Genomic DNA, 21851 nt, shown 5'->3' on the forward strand with positions numbered 1-21851 from the left:
ATTTCATTTTTCTTTACAGCTGAGCAGTATATGTCCCACATTTTCATTATCTAGTCGTTGATCAGTTGAAGGACATTTATGTGTTCCATTTCTCACTATTGTGAATAGTGCCAATGAACTGAGCAAGTACCTATGAAGTAGGATGTTGAGTCCTTTGGGCGTTTGCTGAGGAGTGAGACAGCTGGGTCACATGGTAGATCTGCTGTTAGCTTTTGAGAAGTCTGCACATTGATTTCCACGGGACTGCACCAGTTTGCAATCCCAATAATGAATGAGGCTTTTCTTTACTGCATCCTTACCAGCATTTGTTGTCGGTCATTTTCTTGATCTCAGCTGATCTAAGGTAAGATGAAACCTCCAAGTAGTTTTAATTTGCATGTCTCTGATTGCTAAGGATGTAGAATATTTTTTGAGATATTTCTTAGCCATTTTTTCTTCTTTTGAGGAGTATGTTCAGATCTAAAGCCCATTTTTTACTTGGGTGGTTTGTTTTCTTGACTTTTTTTGAGTTCTTTCTAAATTCTGGTATTAATCCTGTCAGATTTATAGCAGACAAAAATTCTGTCCCACTCTCTGTGGGTTTCTTAACTCAGTTGACTGTGTCCTTTGCTGTAGAGGCTCTTCAGGTTTTTGAGTCCCGTGGGCGGTCCTTCCCTGCACCTCTATCCTGCAGCTGCTGCCTTTTCCTTCTAGCACGTGTAGCATTTTGTCTTCTTTGCAGTTGCAGTTCATTTGTGTTCACGGCCTGTGGCAGCTGTAGCCCGGGCTCACGAGCATGGTGCCTTGAGGCACAGTAAAGCAGCCTGCAGTCACCCTAAGTTTACAGGGGCCAGGCTGGCCTCCCAGCTTAGCTATTGAAGTTTTCCTCTTTAGCGGAGCATAGTGGTGCACACCTTGAGTCCCAGCGTTCCAGAGGCAGAGGCAGGTGGATCTCGGAGTTCAAGGCCAGTCTGGTCTGAGTTCCAGGACAGCCAGGACTATGTAAAGAAACCCTGTCTCAAAAAACGAAACAAAACAAAGTTTTTCTTTTTAATATATAGTTTTTTTTAGAACCTACATAATTTTTTTTAATTTTATTTTAGAGAAATGGCTACCACTTTTGCTCGACTGTGTCAACAAGTTGATGTTACTCAAAAACATCTGGAAGAAGAAATTGCTAGATTATCCAAAGAAATAGATCAACTGGAGAAAATACAAAACAACTCGAAGCTGTTAAGGTAAACTTTTCCCTCTCAGTAACATGAACATGTAATTTCATCTCACATCTAAGATTATTATGTGAAGTCAGTAATGACTTTGCATTAGAACTTTTAAATTAACTATCTTCATTGCTTTAAATTCAGAGTGTCCATGTTCGGGGCTGGAGAGATGGCTCAGCAAGAGTATTTGCTATTTTGCAGAGGCCCCTACTGGGGTTTGGTTCCCAGCACCTACATGGACTTCATAAAGCTAAAAAGTCTGTACAGCAGTGGCCACCCAGCAGCCACCTGTAACTCTAGTTCCAAGAGCTCTGACGCCACCTTCTGGCTTCTCTCAGCACCAGGCGTGCCAAGTGGTGCATATCCATCCATGTAGGCACGACACTCATAAGATAAAAATAAATGGTTTTAAGAAGACAAGGACTGTCCCTGTTTAATTCCTTATGCCAGTTGCAGCAGGAGAGGCCTTCAAAATTAGAAGGAATTTTGTAGGACTTTTACTCTCTCTTAGGCTGGGATGATTCTTTTCTAGAACAGAAGTTCAGTAATCTAAAATGACAGTTGGGCATTGTGTCACACATCTTGTGTGCCCAGCACTTAGGAGACAGGAGCTGGTTCAAAGTAGTCCTCAGGTACATGGCAAGTTCAAGGTCAGCCTGGGCCACATGAGACCTTACTAAAAAAAACCCAACAAACAACAACAAACTCAAACCAAATGAACAAAAATCCCCACCCACCACAGAGGCCCTGTTCTTTCTGAGGAAGGAGGACACTTGCGTTGGAAGCAGTGAACTACAGGTGTCCTGATAAATTGGGCTTGTGCTTTGTTCTGATTTATTATGGATCCTTTGGGGCAGGAGTGGAAGTGTCACCATCAGGTCTGACTTGGCAGTTGTGTTCACTTCCTTAACCACGAGCCGCTTGCCAGCATGTCTTGGAGTAGCGTTAAGCACTGTCTGAGCAACACTGCTGAGTCAGGGCTCGCACTGCATGTAGCTCTACATCAGAGAGCAGCTTTATGGCCAGTGTTTGCAGATTGGAGGGCTGTCCTCGTGGCCTGAGTTCTGAGGGCATATGTAATTAGACAAATGAAGATGTGCTGTCAACACAGTGCTCATGTTCGTGGAAGAGCCTTTGCAGAGGTGCAGTGCAGCACAGTGCTCAGCTGTTTGTTTTCATGGAGTCCACTGTTAAGGTTACCTGTAGCTTCACATGCCAAGCCAGTTTCCAGCTTAGAAACATCAGGCTGCAGCACAGAGCCCAGGTGTAGACCAGGCTGTAAGCCCTGCATGTGTCTAAGTACACTCTATAATGTCCACAGTGCAATCAAGGGGTGATGTCTGATGCTCATTCTGGCCTAGCAAGACATGGCTGGTCTGAATCACAATTACCAACTCAGGCTCAGTCTGAAGAACTATATTCACCTGCGTATGCACATTTCACTTCTGTGACCTCAGTCACATGTTCAGAGACAACGAAACAACTCCCTTCTCTCCAAATAGAGTCCCTTCTTTGTGAGTACATGCCCTAGCATGGATTGAGAACATGCTGTGTAGACTGTGCCTGGCAGTTCAGTTAGGGCTTCCACTCAGAGGCAATTGATTACACCAACTATGGTTCTAATGTGCTCCTTGCCAGCTGCTTTGCATATACAGTGTAAGTCATTCCGTACTTTACACTTTACAGTTCTGACCCTGACTTAGGATGTGACTCCTGTTTAAGCTGTTAGGCTGTTTCAATATTGAAGTCCCCGACTTCTGTCTTCTTATTGCTCTAGACTCTGAGGTCATACTCATTGTGAGCATAGCAGGAGCACACACGGTAACAGTCATGTATGAGTTTCAGTTAAGGATGGCCACAGCTGCTTGGAGGGCTGTTTGTAAGTTTGGATAGAATGTACTCTTCTCATTGACTGTTAGAATAATTAGGTTGGTGTTTTATTCATTGTCTTTTAACTAGAAATAAAGCCGTTCAGCTTGAAAGTGAGCTGGAGAATTTTACGAAGCAGTTTCTACACTCAAGCAATGAAGAATCTTAACCACAGAGGCTGCTGTGATGATCGCATTGTAGGAGGAAGCGGACTTGGACGATGGGGAGAGCTATTTTTATGAAATGACCTCAGTATGAATTACTAACTCTGAGTATCAATGCCTTGCAGAGACTGTGGTAATGACCTGTCTCGGGGGGTTGCACTTTTTGAAGTGTTGCAATGCGTCATTAGCTTTAGTTTAGAGTGAAGACTGAACTGTGGGTTAAATGATGGATTCCTTGAAAACGGTGGAACCAACTGTGCAGCCCCTGAGGGTGGGTCCTGCAGCTCTCAACCAGGGCTTTCTGTCTTTGATTCTGGGTAACTGCTTCCTGGCATCCAGGAGTTAGAGATCTTTTCACCCTCCTTCACTAGTTCTTGATGCTTTCTTTAATGGGAATATTGAATTTGTTTATAAGCTGATTTGTTCAAACCAGGGAGTGTGGGCTCCTCCGGGGTGTCCTGCGGTCACTTTGCCTTCACAGCAAGGATGTAACCACTACTAAACACAGTTTTTACCTTTCTTTTATTCCCATTAAAACTGATGTGAAATAGTAGAAAGGCCTGTCATTATAGTCACACATGAAGTATGTGAGTCTAGTTTCTGCTCTGTCTCTTTAGAAACATTGTCAGCCTCGAGTCTAGCAAGGGGAGCTTTTCTACCTAAACATGAGGTGGAAGGTGTGGAAGGGGTGGCCAGAGTGGAACACAGGAGGTATGTACGGCGTGTGGTGACATGACCGTGGAGACATGACTGTGACAAATGGATCCTTAGGAGGAATCTCACTGACACACGGGGCTTGTCCCCACTGGAAGCTTTAACTTTAATTACATGAATTTCCTTGGGCCCCATTAAAAATGATCACTCTGTGTTTACGAAATGTTTATGGTTCAGGTATTATGTGTGCCTCTATATTAAAGGCTGATTGACAGCGTGTATGGAAATACTTTTAAATGGCAAGGCAGGATTGCTTCTCTGACCTGACTATGAAAAGTAAAGTGCTAACCTATGAGTATGTCCTGGATGTCAGTTTTGCCATCCAGGGGACACTGAACTCCCACTGGGGTGTCCTCGAACTCACAGAGATCCACCTGCCTCTACCTCCTGAGTGATGGGATTAAAGGCATGTGCCACCACACCCAGCCCTAGGTACACTTCTTATTTTTAAGGTATTTGAAGAATGTTACAATATCATATACCATTATTTAGACCATAGAAATGTTTCAGAATTACTTACATTTTAGGAAAATTGGGTTTTGGTCTGCAGTATTCAAATTTAAACACACATGACTACCTTTTGCTTTTATTGCTGATTTTTCACCCCCCAAATGGTACAGGCAGCCAGGTGGGATTAGGTGAAAATTACATGAAAAACTACTCTCTGAAATGGAGGTCTGCCAACTTAAGTTACAAAGTTACAGAGCACTTTTACTTCTGGCCACATCATTAGCATGCTACAATGTGGCTCTCTGGGTTTGATCAAGTCAGGGCTGTTGAGAACAGTGTGCTTCCTACCAGAGAAGACTACACCTGTGGCTGGGCTCTCGCATGCACAGAATGTAATCCTGACTGTTATTGCTCAGTTACTACACACATACTTGATGATTTACTGTGTATGTTTACAGTATTATTTATAAACTTTGTATGACCTTTAACTTTTTACAAAACACTTTTATAAGTATACAAGCTTGCAAGATGAAAATAAATCTATTTGCCTGTTAGTTGAGAAATGCAGCATTTATCTCAGTTAGTGACTCCCTGTCATTTTCCATGGGAGTCATCTAAGTTCTCTTACATTGGAGGGAGGCCCTAATTACTTCTCTACTGACAGTTCTTTTGGCCAGTCACAGGGTGAGGGCCCTGGTGTACCACTGTCAGTGGCAGTTTGAGAGGTTTTCCGTGGTAGGCATGCAGCTTGTAAGTACCCAGCCAGCAGGACTCCTTGAACAGATAGAACGAATACAAACCTTTTTGGTTGTTTGGTTTGAGACAGGGTTTCTCTGTAGCCTTGGCTGTTTAGGAATTTGCTCTGTAGACCAGGCTGGCCTCGAACTTAGAGGTCAGTACAAACACTGAATAGATTTTTCAGTTTTAAAAATGGAACTAAATTATCCCAAGGGAGCTACAGGGGAAGCATGGCTGTTGTTTCTGTTGAGACAGGGTTTCAACCTTGGGATCTTCCTGCATCTAGCTCCCAATCACTAGAATTACAGACCTACTCTTGTGCCCCACTAAGGAGAGGAACAACCTACTTGTGAATGAGAAATCTGTGGCTTTAATAAAATGAAAGCCAGCTTTGGGTCAGTGATACTCCAGTCCTCCCTTATTTCCTTTTTTTTTTTTTTTTTTTTTTTTTTTTGGTTTTTCGAGACAGGGTTTCTCTGTGTAGCTTTGCGCCTTTCCTGGATCTCGCACTGTAGACCAGGCTGGCCTCGAACTCACAGAGATCCGCCTGGCTCTGCCTCCCGAGTGCTGGGATTAAAGGCGTGCGCCACCACCGCCCGGCTTTTTTTTTTTTTTTTTTTTTTTTTTTTTATTTTATAAAATAAAGACAGCATTTAAACAAAGGAAGAGGAGCTAACCAAGGAAGTACTGGACTTGAGTTTAGTTCTGAGGCTTAACTTTAAAAATCTTACTAAAATTTGACTTAAAACACAGTACAATGAAAGATGATGAAAAGCACTTTATTGATTACAGATTACAGGAACAGCTCACTACAACATTTCACAAGCAACTGTACAAATAAAGGAGTGAGTCACTGTTACATCTCAGAATACTGTTGAATCCTGGCACAAGTCCTCTGCTTGTACAGTAAAGCTTTAGACATATGCCTGACATTCATAGTCAGTTGGCTTCGTTGTGGAAAATACTTGAGGACATTTCTAAGGTGCCTTATAGGAAGGAAAGTACTTAAATCAGCTTCAGGACACACTTGAGGTGTGGGCCATCTCACGGCTTCAGTGAGACGATGCAGATGTGCAAAGAGAAGCCTCTTGGGTGAGAAATGGTAGGCTAGAGCACCACTGTATAAAGACAGAAAGGCTTGCACAACCTCCCGCTGTGCCACTTTAGTCCTAGTTAACAGACCATGTGCTGGAAGATTCTGTTGGGTACATTTCATACTAGTTGTGATGCTACATTATTATACCTGTTTTACAAAGTCAGCCATTGGATTTAAGAAAAAAAAAAAACTTTTAGAAAACTCTGAAGATGGAAAATATTTCCTAAATACAAGATGCTCCATCAGTCTGCGGCTGACAGTGCTGACTTTGACCTCCTGTGAGCACTGTTGAACCAATGAAAAGCAGGAGCGAGCTGCTGTGTGCGTCACGAGCCGCAGGATCCGACTGAAGACCATCTTTGTCAAATGACAGACTCACCTGTGGGTGGCTCTTACATTTCTAACGGAAGCTAAGACATCATTTTAAATCATGCTTTCCACAGTGGCCAGAGAAAAAACATCTGGACACAGTTCTTAAGTATTTGTACAAGTCTGATATGATCTGCAGATTCTAAAAGAATGTTCCTTATTGAAATGATGGCAGGTCCATCTGGGGGATTGCTTATTCAGTTTTTCTAGGCTAGTCAATGGTTTAAAATACAGGATGTTCACATCCACATAATTTCCCTGAATAGTTTCATTTCTAAAACAAAGTCTTAGTTTTACTACTAAATCTAAATTATCAACAGGATTGGCGAGTACTTTCAACAACAGAATGATCATATTTATGGTTGTTTTTAAGATAGGATTTCTTTTCCTTTAAAAAAGGATTTAAATTATGTGTGTGCAGGTGTCTGAGGAAGCCAGAGGAGGGCTTTGGATCCCTTGAAGTTACAGGCAGTTGTTAGCCACCTCCACTGGGAACTGTTCTCAGGCCCCCTGTGAGAATAGCAAGCAGGTTTAACCACTGATCTCTCTCTCCAACCCTGGGACAAGGTTTCCATCTGCTAGCCCTGGTGACTGGCCTCAACTCTCAGTGATCCCTCTGTCCCAGCCTCCCAAGTAAAGGGTTACAGGCGTGCGCTAGTTCACTTCCTTTTTAATGGATTAAAATTCCTTAACAGAAACACATCAATCAGCTTGCTAAGTCTAAATGAAAATGACAGCTACTGACGAGCCTCGCTCTTCAAGAAGCAGACCCCAACACTTGGCATTTATGGACTTGGAATTCAATACAGTACATGCGTATCACTTCTAAGTGCAAGCTAGTTGGGGGCTGGGATATTACATGGAGCACAGCTGCCAAAATGAAGCTTGCCCGTCTCCAGGTGGAGATGGCCTTGCTGAACAGCACTTTGAGGCGTTTACTCAACCACATGGTGGGCACATTGTTTAAGAAAAGCACGTGTGCCTTTAAAATACTCAAGGAAAGCGGCACAGTGGCGAATGCCTGTGGACCCAGTTAGAGGCCAAGGCAGGAGCCATGGCAAAATGTTAAAAATCTTGTCCATCTCAAGATGACTTTTGTTTGATGTTATGCACGCTATGCGTCAACCTGCTAAGGCACGTATGTAGGCTAATTTCGAGAAGTTTCAGGCAATCCAATGTATTTATTTAGCCACAACAGAAACTGCAAAGAAACCCTGAAGGCACCAACCAGTAGAAAGCAGCTTGAGGAAGGTCATTGCTGTGTCAAACGTCAGTGCTGTGTGCTGTCAGCCACATGTTCATCATGGTTCCATAACATGAAAGTACATTCCTTTTTAAACAGATTTATGTGTATGAACGTTTTGCCTGCATGCATTAATGTGCCTGGTGCCCAAGGAAGTCAGATCCCCTGGGACTGGAGTTACAGGTAGTTGTGAGCTGCCATGTGGGTGCTGGGAATTGAACCCAGGTCCTCTGCAAGAATAACAAGTGCTCTTAACTGCTGAGCCAACTCTTCAGCCCTAAATTCCATTTTAAAACATTTAGGGCCATAGAATTCCTTTAGTATGACTTTTGACTGACACACACAGCTGAGGACTGAACGCAGGGCCTTGTGCTTCAAGTACTTTACCCCAGGTTTAATCACTAGCCCCATTTTTAAATACATATTAGAAGAGCTGTTCTGAACAGTTTGGGGTGAATTCTGAGCTACACAACGGACTTAGACACATATACCCTTTTAGGGGGAGTGATTTGATCAGTGCTTCAACTCTGGCTTGGGTGGGGCAGGCTGCAGATGTAGCCTGGCGGTAGAGTGCTTTCCAGGCAACAGGTACAAGCAAGGCTAGATTCCATCCCACCACTGTCAGGCTTTTCTTTTTTTAAGTAAATTGTGCCCTATTTCCGAGAGCTACGCTTTACAAAGTGACCTCCCTAATTCACAAATAGAGCAAAGGTGTCCCCGAAACTAAGGGTTGAGGTACACATTCACACCTGCCATTGGTGGTCTGTTTCTCTTCAGTACTGTATCTCAGTTCACCTCTATCCTGTAGGGAGCAAAGAAAGCCCTGAGTGCATGTGTGCTGTTGACAGGGGTACTGCTGTGTCAAGGACCCTTGCTCCAGACCCGTGGAAGAACGGCAAAGCCCTCCTGGCTTGAGTATGAATGCTGATGGACTATGTAGAAAAGTCCACCATAGCACCCCTCCCTACCCCCAATATTTACAGCCCGAAGACTGTTTCCCTGCAGAGGCTGCTCTTACGGAGATTAGCCATCCTTGTCTCCTTGACCCAGCTGCACACCGTAACCGCTGCCTCCTTGTTCATCTGTGTACAGTAGCACCAACTCTGCTACTCCACGTAACACATTCCTTCCTGGGAGCTGCAGTTTCCCCACAGGAGAGCCCAGTCTACATGACCCCAGCTTTCTGTGTCTGTGTGTCTGCTTTTCATTCCCTTTGCGCCCCACTCAGGTCCAACCCTGGAGCTGTGTGGGAGGAGGCTCTGTCCACTGTACTCTCTTAAGAGCAACTGACCTTGATAACAGGGATGCTGATTTTATCACAGCGGATACATACATAGGCACATTCACAGTATAAGGATGAAAAGTCACAGAAACAGTTTGGGACTATTAAGGTTATAGTTACAGGTGCTCAACTTTAACAATAAAACTGCTAAACAGCAACTTACATGTTACTGAGTTACAAAACAATGTGTGTGTATACATCCAAGTAACCCATGAAGGCAGCACCCAGCAAGACTTAACTCTTGTCAGTCATTTAAATTTGCAGGAGAAAACAAGAGGAGAGGCATCTCTGTTCAGTCTGGAGGCAGGACAGCCCAATGACAGACACTTTACTGAGCAATTGGACAGCTTGCTGCGAGCTGAACCCCTCTGAAACAATGCTTTAGGCTCGAGGGTTCAGCTCCAGACAGCCTGCAGTAAGCTACTTGGAAACAAGTGTGTCATGCTATGGAGAACAGCACTACACGGCAGCAGAACTTGTCCATCAGAGGAGCTGGGGATGCAGAGCAGTTGCCTGGCGGGCACCAGGCCCTGGATTCCTTCTGCAGCACCACCAATGGGAAAGCAGAAGTTTAAGGGTACACTTACTACAGATAAAAGCAACAGATTTGACACAACACTGAATTCATGAAGCCATCTTACTACATGTAAGTTAGTGCCAGTGGCGTGGATGAGTTTACGTTTCTCAAGAATGTAAAAGGTGAGACAGTTTCCTGCCTATTACAGAGAATACTGGGCAAAAGTCTTCAGATACAGGGACAAGTCAGGTTTTGTCATACCGGAAATACTAGTATATTCTATACACTTGGTTTCTGAAAGTGAAATTAACAGCAAGATCCAAAGGTCCAAAGGGCTCAGCCTTTTAGAATACCAAAAATTACATGCCAGTGTCTACTGGTTATTAATATAATAATAAACTGTAATGACACTTCAATGTGTTCCTGTGTCAAAGTGAAATTTTTACCCCCTGCCTTCCCATCACCTGCCCCCTCAAAGACTCAAAGGAGCACTTACTTAGATTCCTAGCTGGCAAAGACTGTGTCAGTCAGCCACTGGCTCCCTCAGAGCCACCATCCTCTCAGCACTGCTAGTCATGAAGCCATCAGGGACTCTAACGTTAAAATGCAACGTCAGAACCCAAGGGGACTCCTTCAGACAGCACATATATCTACACTATCACTTCTGCCTATCCTGAGTCCTGGCTCTTCCGTGATAACACTTTAAAAATGTGACGTTTTCATATAGACAGAGTTCAAGGGGAGTCCCTGACAAAATGCAAACACAATGGTCATCTGCTAACGAGTGTCTATTCTAATCTACAGAAAACCAGCACAAGCGAGTCTGTCGGGGTTAAAGTCAACACAACTGCTCAGCTAACACCCCGGCCCTTCGACCTCAACAAGGGACCTTCATCTTGATTGTTCCTTTTACACCATTTGGTTGTAGTTTATTGAAAGCTTCTTTTCGTATGTCGTCATTTCAATAGAAACATCTTCATCCGCAAATAGAAGGTAGAGTTCTTCTCATAGCTATAGGCTGTAGCATGGATTTCTCCAAATAACCATTGGAGAACAAAAAAATGACACTGTTAATTCCAGATTCTAAGAAAACTGTCCCAGGAGCCGGTGGCCACAGCCATGCCATCATCAGTGACACCTAAGCAGCTAACACGGTTGTCATGACCAGCAAGGACACCTACAAAGAAAGGTCAATACAAGGTTAAAACTGGACTTTTAGAACTACCAAAGTTGTGCATTACAGCGCAGACAGTGATTTAAAAAATGAGAGGCATCCTGGGGACACTGCTGTCAGGGCAAGTCAGGCACAGGACACAACACACCAGGCATCCTGGGGAGACTGCTGTCAGGGCAAGTCAGGCACAGGACATAACACACCAGGCATCCTGGGGAGACTGCTGTCAGGGCAAGTCAGGCACAGGACACAACACACCACGGGTTAACTGATTTTTTTTTTTAACACAAAAACATCAATTTTTGAGAAGTTATACAAAAAGTTTTACAAAAAGAAAAATTGAGACAGGGGTCTCATGTAGTCCAGGCTGATCTTGAACTTGGTACCCAGCCAAAGATAACCTTAAGATCCTAATCCTCCTGGGTCTACCTTCCAAGTGCTGGGATAACAAACGTGTGCTATTGAACCTGGGTGCTTTGTAATTTTCCTTTCTAGAAAAGGAAACAAATGTAAAGGCAAATTCCACATCTCTAGTAAGTTCGTGCTAGTCCAGTTTTGCTACTGAACTGTCTTTCAATAAAAACACATTTTTAAATGGAAGTTCAATACAGTATACTTTTCCCACAAGAACAAGAGAGCTGCCTTCCATCCTATTTCCAGAACAGACCCAAATCATTCATTTAGTTTTCTGTTGAGCACCAAATAGACTAGTTATAACTGAATGAAGCCACTGAGCTCATTAAGTTCTGTTTGTTTTGCAGTGATCTGAGACTCACCCATCCCTTTTACTGCACAGGACAAACTGAACAATTCTCAAGCTTTAAGTGAAAAATGCAAATATTCAAATGAAAAGGAGAATATCCTCTCATTATCTCGTGGCAAAGAATGTGTGAACAGTCACTGGCTCCCTCAGAGACGCCCTCCTAATCATGAAGCCGTCAGGGACTCTGAGGTTAAAATGCAATGTCAGAACCTAACATCTCTCTTTAAACATAATTTCACTCTCAGAAGTTTATCCTGTTTAAATATTCCCGGTAGTATCTCCAGTCTGGCAGTGAATGGTACTTTACCATCATGGGGTTGAAATAACGTAACAGAAAGCCCAGAGGTGGCCTTGCCGGTCACCTGGAAAGGGCAGTGAAGGGATTGCCCCCCAAGTCTGGATCTGGCTGTGAAGTGAGACACTGTGCTGAACCAGCTGGAGGGCAGCTATCAGCAAAGCAAACCTGAAACTCGAGCATATCTTAGAAATGAGCTAGGATACGAGCAGATTAGCAGCCAAATACAAAATACCTTACGGAGTGGCTGGCATTGGGCAGCAGATCCTTTTCAAAACTCGACTTGCAAGGTATAAAACTCTGAACTGCAGTTCGTTAACTGGCTGCAGAAAATTACTCCTGGAAGAGCTGAGACCCTGTGTGTGCAGACCTCAACAACCCTGGGGGTTTCTAAAGGTAGGAAGTGAGCAAAAGAGGCACAAGGCAGCAACAGAGCTGTAAGCTACAAGATCCTCAGCAGGGATCTCTGGGACTTGGGAGGGGGGGCAAGAGTGTCAAAACAGAACTGCATTAGCAAGGGGCCAGTAGGGGTGACACCCCCCATCTGCTGTCTGATACCTGTCACATGACCATCTTGTGTCACATAATAATCTTGTGCCAGTTTAAGACTAGAGATTCAGTCACTAGGCCACTAACATATCTCCTGACTGGAAGAAAGAACCAGTTGAGATTGGTAAAAATGGAGATCGGAGTTGACTTGCTAAACTGTGATCCCAGCTTCCCTCTGGAATCAGCCTCAGATAGTGGTGGGGAGCACAGGGAAGAAGTATGTGTGTAAAAAAAGAAAACTGGTAATAATGCAGGCATGCTATTTAAAGTTGGGTTTGGAGATGGGGGGGGTCTTGATGTATAGCCCAGACTGGCCTCAAACTTGTGATCTTCCTGTCTCTGTCTCAGGCATACAACACTGCACCCTACCAGTTTTTCTTGGGGTGCAGAAGAATGTTTGTGGTGTTATAGTAGTAACAAACCACGCACACACAGCCATTTGATTCCTGAAGTAGAATTTTAAATTATTTTAGTTAACATTAAAAATTCCTCCATTTATGGGGGCTGGAGAGATGGCTCAGAGGTTAAGAGCATTGGCTGCTCTTCCAGAGGTCCTGAGTTCAATTCCCAGCAACCGTAGAATTTTAAATTATTTTAGTTAACATTAAAAATTCCTCCATTTATGGGGGCTGGAGAGATGGCTCAGAGGTTAAGAGCATTGGCTGCTCTTCCAGAGGTCCTGAGTTCAATTCCCAGCAACCACATGATGGATCACAACCATCTGTAATGAGATCTGGCGCCCTCTTCTGGCCTGCAGGCATACATGCAGAAAGAACACTGTACACATGATAAATAAAATAAATCTTTAAAAAAGAAAAAAAAAATCCCTCCATTTAATCCCAGTTCCAGTATGGCTGCTATGTTGTCTTTTAATGGGACCTGCAGTGGAGGGCTCCTGTTGAGGCTTGGAAGACAGTCTGCCTGTCCTCAGGATCAGTCTCAAGAGCATGAGTCACAGCAGAAACCATGCTTCCTGTCAGATTAGAGAACGATGGCTTAGCCCCAAGTGACAGCTTAGCATGGCATGATGGTGGTATTCACTAGCAATCCCAGCATTTGGAAGGCTGAGGCAGGGGGATGTGGAGCTCAAGGCCAGCATGGGTTTCACACTGAGTTCCAAGCATAAGAACATGTCTCAGAATAATAAGTAAACAAACCAAGATGTAAGAAAAAGAAAACTGGTTTGTGAAAGATGGCACCAATTTATATTCACTGCTCTTGACCCTAATTTACCAAATAGGACCCAATGTCATTCTTCAACAGGGTATATGTTCCAACTACCCTCAAAGGTAATGAAGAATATGAAGGAGAGGACCCAGTTGCTGTTCTGAAAGCTCCAGGACGCCCAGCAGGCCCCAGTGTAAGACAGAACCGGCCTTGGCCACATCACTAACCTGCCCGACCTCCTTTCAGCGCATCCCACACACTGCAGTTGAAGTCATCATAGCCGGCTAGCAGGAGGCGCCCACTCTTTGAGAAGGCCACAGAAGTGATGCCGCAGATGATATTGTCATGAGAATACAACAGTAGCTCTTGGTCTGCACGGAGGTCAAAGAGCCGGCAAGTGGCATCATCAGAGCCAGTGGCAAAGGCATATCCACTTGGGAAGAACTAGAAAGGAAAAAAATACATAAAAACAATGGGGGCACAGATCCTGGCACTGGGGTGTGATGAGATTGGTCTATACCAAGAAGAGATGCATACAGAGACTATGGAGGCAGAGAACCTGGGATGGGAGGTGGGGCAGGCTTAAAGTCTAATTTTGCTTCTTTCCATGTCAGTGACTGCTGAAAAGTTTGTTCCTTTTTATGTGAGCCAGGGTTTCACCATGTAGCCCAGGCTGACCCAGAACTCACAACACTCCTGCTTCAGCCTCCTAAGTGCTAGGGTTACAAAGGTGTGAGCCACCACATCTGGCCTAATCCATATATATTTTTTAATATTCTAGGCTTTAGTTTTAGCTGAAGAGTTGGGACTGAATAGCATACACAAAGTGCACTGCCCACTGTTCAGCACACAGTGTTAATAACACTGCTGTGGTCCTTCACTGTCTGATCAAAACATTTCCGTCCAGTGTTACCGAGTGCCTATCACTCAGGAGCCAGGAACTGCACTGCACCATGACAGCAGACAAGGATTGCATGTCCACACTGTTCTGTTGGAAGCTCTGCCTCAGCATCCCCTCCTCCCTCTCCAAACCCTGCCCCTTTAAGAAAGCCCACCAAGCAGAACCATGCCTACAGGGTATTTAAGCTCCAATCCATAGACCTGCCATGTGATCCCCCTGCCCTCCGCCCCAGATCACAGGGGACTGCTTTGCTCACTTTAAACCTGGTCCACCAAGAAACAACAGGTCTCCAAAATACTTTAGATTAGGATAGATTTCTCTATGATAATTCCTGTCCTGTCCTGAAAACAAGGTTTATGAAAGAATTTAAAACAATGCTGGCTTCCTGAGGTATCAAAGCTGCACCTCCAATGCACTCATGTACAGGACATATCTTACTGGCAGCCAGATTTTTGTGTTTTGTCTTCTAGAGATACTAAACTGCTTATACCTAGCAGACAATGATTCCCTGATGCTCAAACACTTCAGAGATCTGAGAATATGGCATGTAATAAAAAAAAAAGCTTCTCAGGATAGAGACATGCCAGTTCCTGGCAGCACCCTGTACCTCCTTAAAGGAACATGGATGGCTGGCTGCAGAAGAACTTCCACCTGGAACTTGCTTTAAATGTAGCAAAGCCAGCCATGGAGTGGAAAACTGCTTTGCACCTTAACTGCTGCTAAGACCCTGTCCAGACTGTGGACAAGCAGGACACTGAGGAATTGATTGGCCCACTTCGACAAGGTAAGATAGGCTGGTCTCCCCAAATTCCTACTCCACAGGAAAGTCAATCAGATCTTCTGGTCTTGGAAGCTTTAGGACCTCTGTCCCAACGACCACAGAGAAACCTGGGGTAGCTGCCTCACTCCTGCTTACTCAGGTGGAATTTATCCTTCTCAGATCTGATGGTGTTTGATGACTAGGGTACTGACAGATTTACCATTTTAACAGCTCTCCCCTGACCCCAAGGCTACAACTACCTTGGTATCTCATTAGTTCATTAGTTAAGTTTCCTGTTAAAAATATAGACAGGTTTGCCTTGTTCACAGGATAAACAGGCTTCAGATGTAACTTCCCAGTTAAGGTATGTAAAGGTGATGTTCTAAGTATAGACTTAAAGGTATGCTCCATATGGCTAAAACCAGGCCTTAGGAAAAAACATTTTAACCCAGACATAGCCTTTGCTATGACACCAAGGTATAAATCTGTTCCAGCTGTTTTACAGGCACCTGCAGGTTCCTGGGGAAAGAGTTCTGCTACTGTATCAAGAAATCTGGCCTGGTGGAAACTAATATCAGTCTCTAGAGACCCTCTTTGACCCCACCCATCTTCGAACCTGTATTTTACAGGTCCACTCTTCCTGCCAGACATGGGCCAAAGCCAACCTGTAGGGGGCCCTCCAGATATGCCAGCTCCTGCACCAGCTCTGAGGACACCAACCAGGCGAGGTTGACTTCACCCACATGCCCACTCATAAAAAGCTCCATCATCTCTTAACTCTTACTGACACCTTTACAGAATGGATGGAGGCACTCCCCACCTCCAGGGAAACAGCAGATGTGACGGCTCAGGTACTCCTGGAACACATCATCCCCTAACCTGGCATGCCATCCCCACAAGCTCCTGGGACGTCAGTACTGTTACCATCTCTCCAGGCTCAAGTGGGCACCTTTCCAGGATGGATGGACTGTCCAGCAGCTGGGACCCTCCACCCTCCAGTTTTCCAAATTGTCCCAATGAAGGGCCTGTCTGCTCCTCTGCCTGGCCCATTCATCTTTGTCAGCACAACCAGGGCACGTCTCCATCCCATTCTTACTGGCAATCACCACTCTTCCCATGGCTAATCCCGTTCATAGGGCCGGTGATAACAACCTACTTTTTCTCCTAGCAACCTGCCTTCTCCGCTTCCTCAAGAAACGGATCCCTGAGGCCTCCAGGATGGCAGTTAACGGAATGCTGAGCATGAGCCCACTGACTCCCGACTCCCCCTCCCCACATCATCCCATGCCAATAGGAAGTTTGAACCGTTGGAAGCTCCACCTCAGCCTCACCCCCACTCCAAACCCTCCCCCTTTCAGAAAGCTTGACAAGGCCAGGCAGTGGTGGCGCACGCCTTTAATCCCAGCACTCAAGAGGCAGAAACAGGCGGATCCCTATTAGTTCAAGGCCAGCCTGGGCTACAGAGCAAGTTCCAGGACAGGCCCCAAACCTACAGAGAAACCCTGTCTTGAAAAACTAAAAAAAAACAAAAACAAAAAAACAAAAAGCAGCAGCTCCTCCCCAATAGCTACTCAGGATCTCGACTACAGGGTATTTTTTTTTAAAGAGATTTATTTATTTATTATGTATACAACATTTTGCCTCCATGTATGCCTGCAGGCCAGGAGAGGGCACCAGATCTCATTATAGATGGCTGTGAGCTATCATGTGGTTGCTGGGAATTGAACTCAGGACCTCTGGAAGAACAGCCAGTATTCTTAACCTCAGAGCCATCTCTCCAGCCCAACTACAGGGTATTTAAGCCTGGTCCATAGACCTACCATGTGATTTCTCCTCCTCCCTTCCCCCAAGATCACCAGGGAATGCTTTACTCAGATTAAACCTGGTCCTTTACTTTTAATTTGGCTCGATTTGTCTTTGTGTTGGAGGAGAAACCTACTACCAGGGATTCAAAATACTTATCACACACTAAGATCAGCATCAGTGCAGTGGTCTCCCAGGACCAGGGGCCACCAGGATGCTAAGAGGAGGTTACTACACACAAGTCAGAAACACAGCAAACCAAAACTCCCTGTGCCAATCATAAGTCAAGCATTACTATTTATAGGCTGTTTTCAATATTACAGAATCCTATTATGAGAAATAAATTGGAAAGATTTTAGAAAATACAGAACACTAGGACTGGGAGATAGCTCAACAGATAAAGCATTTGTGCACCTGTGAAGACTAGACTGGGATTGCTGGTGTGTGCCACCATCATGCCATGCTATGGAGCCCAGCACCCACATAAATGTGGGCCAAATGTGGAGGCCTGCCCCGGCACCCACGTGTATGCTGGCCCAGTGTGGAGGCCTGCCCCGGCACCCACGTGTATGCTGGCCCAGTGTGGAGGCCTGCACCAGCACCCACGTGTATGCTGGCCCAGTGTGGAGGCCTGCACCAGCACCCATATATATGCTGGCCTGCCTGTACTTCAGCATCTGGGTTGCAGAGATGGGATCCCCCAAGCAAGCTAACTAGTATAGGTGAACTCTGGGTTCAACTGAGAGACCCTGCCTCAGTGAATAAGGTGAAGAGTGACCCAGGAGGACACCCAACATCAGTCTACACACACAGGTGTTTACACATGCACACAGGAGCACCACACCTGCACACACATCATATACATTACACATGCAAAAAAAACACAAAATATACAACTTGCACTTCCATTAGATATGGTGTGATACAGACCCAGGCATGACTGGCACGTGAGGAACCCTTTCTGGGGCAGCCCTAGTCGGTGTGCCTTTCCATAGAGGAGAAGCACACTTCCAGCTTCTGGAAACCACTTTCCCATGATGAGTTCTGTTCTCTGCAACTGAGCCACTGATGCTGATTTCTTAATTTGCAGGAACAAAATGGCTGTAAATTGGTTTTATTTGCTACAGATGTGACTCTGCAGCCATGTTAAGGTTTTATGTATCAGGTTTGTTTAGCTTTCACTTAGATTTCCTTCATTAATTTTGTTTTTGAGACAGAAGCTCCTGTATCCCATGCTGACCTTGAACTCACTGAGTAGCTGAGGATGGCCTTGAACTTCTGATCCTCCTGAGAGCTGGGGTTCCAGGCATGTGCCACCACACCCAGCTTCCTTTCATGACTTACAGGTGTGTATGGGAGTGCACAGGATGCAGCCAGAAGTCAACATCGGGGATTTTCCTCAGTCACTCCCCATTTCATGTTTTTGTTGTTGTTTAGATGAGGTCTCTCACAGAACCTGGATCTGCAGCTCAAGCTGTGGGAATCCTGTCTGCTCCCCCAAGTGCTGGGATTTAAGTCCTGCCATGCCAGCTTTTTTACTTGAGTTCTGTGGATCAAAGTCAGGTCCTCACATGTGCATATTGAATACCAACTGAGCCATCTCCCGGCTTCCTTCATTACTCCTAATGAACAGTCCATAATTATTTTAGTTCTTTTAATTTCATATATTAATCTTCCCCCTCTGGAGTCTATTTGATAAACAGCCTTCAAAGCAGGGCTCTAACTTAGTTTTCATTAATACTTGAGCAGTTGTTCAGCCGTTAATTAATTTTTCTATTGATCTTCTGCTATAATCATTCACTAAATTCCTGACAACAACCTTGGGTTCTTTCTCTGTGCAGGGGATTAGCCCTTGTCCTCATATAAGCTAAGCAAGTGCTGAACCACTGAACTACACTACCAAGTTTTAAAATATTAACACTTTAATAATATTTAGTATTTTATAACCTACCCTTAGGTTTTAAAATAATTTGTTTGATGGCTATAGTTGCTTCAATTAAATGTATCTCCAATTACTAAGTACAAATATATCATAATAATATCTTTCAGCTTCTTGACTTATCTTTTTTCAGTCTCAGATCTGACTACAGTTGAAAGTTTGAGGAGGATTTATATAGTGGGGCAGGGTTATTTCCAGCCTTAGTAAGCACAGGGAGACAGTCCCCACTGTTTCACAGTCTCACAGGCATGGCCTGGCAGGGCAGCAGCTTGACTAGGTTCTTGGAAATGGCTGGGGCTGCTCTCATTGAATAGGACTTCTCCACTCCAAACAGGAAATGCTTTCCTCACAGATTCCTGGAAGGCACCACCACCACCACCAGGCTCCACTCTTGGCTTCTTAAAAACAGTTTCACTATGTAGCCCAAGACAGCTTCAAATCTGCAGCAATTCTCCTGTCTCTGTCTCTGAAGTGCTAGGACTAAGGCATGGACTTATTCCTAAGGCCTAGGCTACTTATACAATATTTTTCTTTCAATTATTTCATTTTAAAAGGGGACTCAGTGTGTACTAACAGCTTAATGTCTCATCCCCACAAACAAACAAACAGAATATGAAAACAATATCGTCTCTGTGCTGTAGCTAGTGTTTTCCTGCCTGGCCCACAGTCAGGACAAATCTCTCTCACCCGCCAGTCCAACAGCCGCTCAGACCCAACCAAGTAAACACAGAGACTTATATTGTTTACAAACTGTATGGCCGTGGCAGGCTTCTTGCTAACTGTTCTTATAACTTAAATTAACCCATTTCTATAAATCTATACCTTGCCACATGGCTTGTGGCTTACCGGCATCTTCACATGCTGCTTATCATGGTAGTGTCTCCCTCCGCCTCTTCCTGTTCTCTCAATTCTCTCTGTTAGTCCCGTCTATACTTCCTGCCTGGCCACTGGCCAATCAGTGTTTTATTTATTGACCAATCAGAGCATCTGACATACAGACCATCCCACAGCACTGTGCATGTATGAGGACATAAGGACATGGATGGAGTTTGCATCCCCAGCTCCTGTGTGACAAGTTGGGCGTGGCTGAGTGTGCCTGTGACCCAGCACTGTGGGCGTGGCTGAGTGTGCCTGTAACCCCAGCACTGTGGGCAGAGACAGGCAGATGATCCTCAGAAACTGCCGATGAGCCATCTCGGCCAAGAAGGCAAGCTTCCAGTTCAGTGAGACCTGTCCTAGGTAATAAGGTAGCCAGTTACAGAGGAGGACTCCTGATCTTGTTTGGATCTCTGCACATACACACAGGTCTACACACCCCATACTCTTGCACATGTACCACACATCACTCACACTCAATTTAAAATAGCAATAATAAACAAATTAAATTTTAGCAAGCCAAAAAGAAAACAAACAAAAACAAGCACCTGCATAGCATTACTGAGGGCCTGGGTTCAATACTCAGCACCACTCAAACACAGCCCCGGGGTAGGGGTGGGGCTAGGGAAGGTGAGGGGAGAGAGAAAAACAAAAACCACACATTTCAATAGTAAAGGGAAAGTGATAAAATTCAGCATCTGTTCCTGGTTTTTAAAGCTTACAGCATTCAGCTGAGGAGGGTTCAGTACCCAGCACCCAGCACCCAGATCCAGCAGTTTACAATCAACTCTAACTCTAGGGGATTCCATGTTCAATGCCTTCTTCTCTGGTCTTCAAGGGCACCTGCACACACCTGTGCAGATGCACACAAGCACACACACATACACACACTATACATCTCTTAAAAACCGTTGGTAATTGTGAATATAAGAGGATGCACTCAGCCTTGCAAAGGCGACCCATGATAGATGGGGCAGGTGTGCCTTCTCTGGGATGCTGTCAACCTAAGCAGGCTGACCTGAAAGAGGGGGACTAAGCATTTACTCTCTCTGATGCTGTGTTGGTCAGTTTTTGTCCACTACACACGAACGAGAGTCATTTGGGAAGAGGGAGCCTTAACTGAGAGGATGCCTCCATCTCCATCAGGTTGGCCTGTAGGCAAGTCTACAAGGCATACTTTGATTACTGATTGATGAAGGAGAGCCCAGTCCACTGCGCTATGTACCACCCTGGGCAGGTAATCCTGGGTTATAAAAACACAAGTAATAAAAATCCAAAGTGGGCAAGCAGGAAGCAGCACTCCTCCATGGCCTCTGCTTCAGTTCCTGCCTCCAGGTTCCTATCTAGAGTTCCTGCCCTGACTTCCCTCAGTGATGGACTATTACCTGGAAGTGTAAGCTGAAATAAACTCTTTTCTCTCCAAGTTCCTTAGTCAGTGTTTTATCATAGCAAAAGAAAGCAAATAGGGCCGTTGTAATCTACAAAACCGTATGAAAATGACTTTCAGCATGGGAATAATAAAGCACACACACACACACACCTTCTTATAGCACTGCAATGTCTTCATTGTAATTGACAAGCATGGTTCCTTTGGAATGTCTACAGCCTTGGGCATCTGAACTGTGCAGGGGCACTAGAGGACTCAAAGTGGTGGCCCCCATTCTTTAGAACCCCACCCCTCAATCACCACTTGATAATCATCTGTATTGTCATTCAGCTAGTTCATCCCCCTTCATCTCCAGCACCTGGGATCTGCTTAGCTTGCCTGTGTTTATCTGACTGGTTTCTAAAAATATGAAGTATCACTGGGCAGCGGTGGTGCATGCCTTTGATCCCAGCACTCAGGATGCAGAGCCAGGAGGATCTCTGTGAGTTCGAGGCCAGTCTGGTCTACAGAGCCAAGATCCAGGACAGGCATTAAAATTACACAGAGAAACCCTGTCTTGAAAAACGGAAAAAAAAAAAAAAAAAATTATCAGGGCT

The 21851-nt window shown here is 44.8% G+C and overlaps 2 protein-coding genes across 7 annotated transcripts in view; one reads left to right on the forward strand and one right to left on the reverse strand.

Annotated features, from left to right (window-relative positions):
* Positions 1–4950, forward strand: part of Mfn1 (mitofusin 1) — a 46897-nt gene extending 41947 nt beyond the window's left edge. Inside the window, 2 exon segments of the mRNA XM_052732100.1 lie at positions 1083–1217; positions 3159–4950. Of these exon segments, the coding sequence (XP_052588060.1) occupies positions 1083–1217; positions 3159–3237 (214 nt within the window). The 3' untranslated portion in view covers positions 3238–4950.
* Positions 4951–5897: 947 nt separating this feature from the next.
* Gnb4 (G protein subunit beta 4) overlaps positions 5898–21851 on the reverse strand; it is a 234267-nt gene continuing 218313 nt past the window's right edge. For all 6 annotated transcript variants that reach the window (XM_052730263.1, XM_052730258.1, XM_052730257.1 and 3 more), the window contains 2 exons: positions 13817–14033; positions 5898–10818 (listed from right to left, as the gene is read on the reverse strand). In XM_052730263.1, the coding sequence (XP_052586223.1) occupies positions 10712–10818; positions 13817–14033 (324 nt within the window). In that variant the 3' untranslated portion in view covers positions 5898–10711. The remainder of the gene's footprint in view (positions 10819–13816; positions 14034–21851) is intronic.

This window comes from Peromyscus californicus, unplaced genomic scaffold (assembly GCF_007827085.1).
Source record: "Peromyscus californicus insignis strain IS unplaced genomic scaffold, ASM782708v3 Scaffold_9__1_contigs__length_137607984, whole genome shotgun sequence".
Taxonomy (NCBI): domain Eukaryota; kingdom Metazoa; phylum Chordata; class Mammalia; order Rodentia; family Cricetidae; genus Peromyscus; species Peromyscus californicus.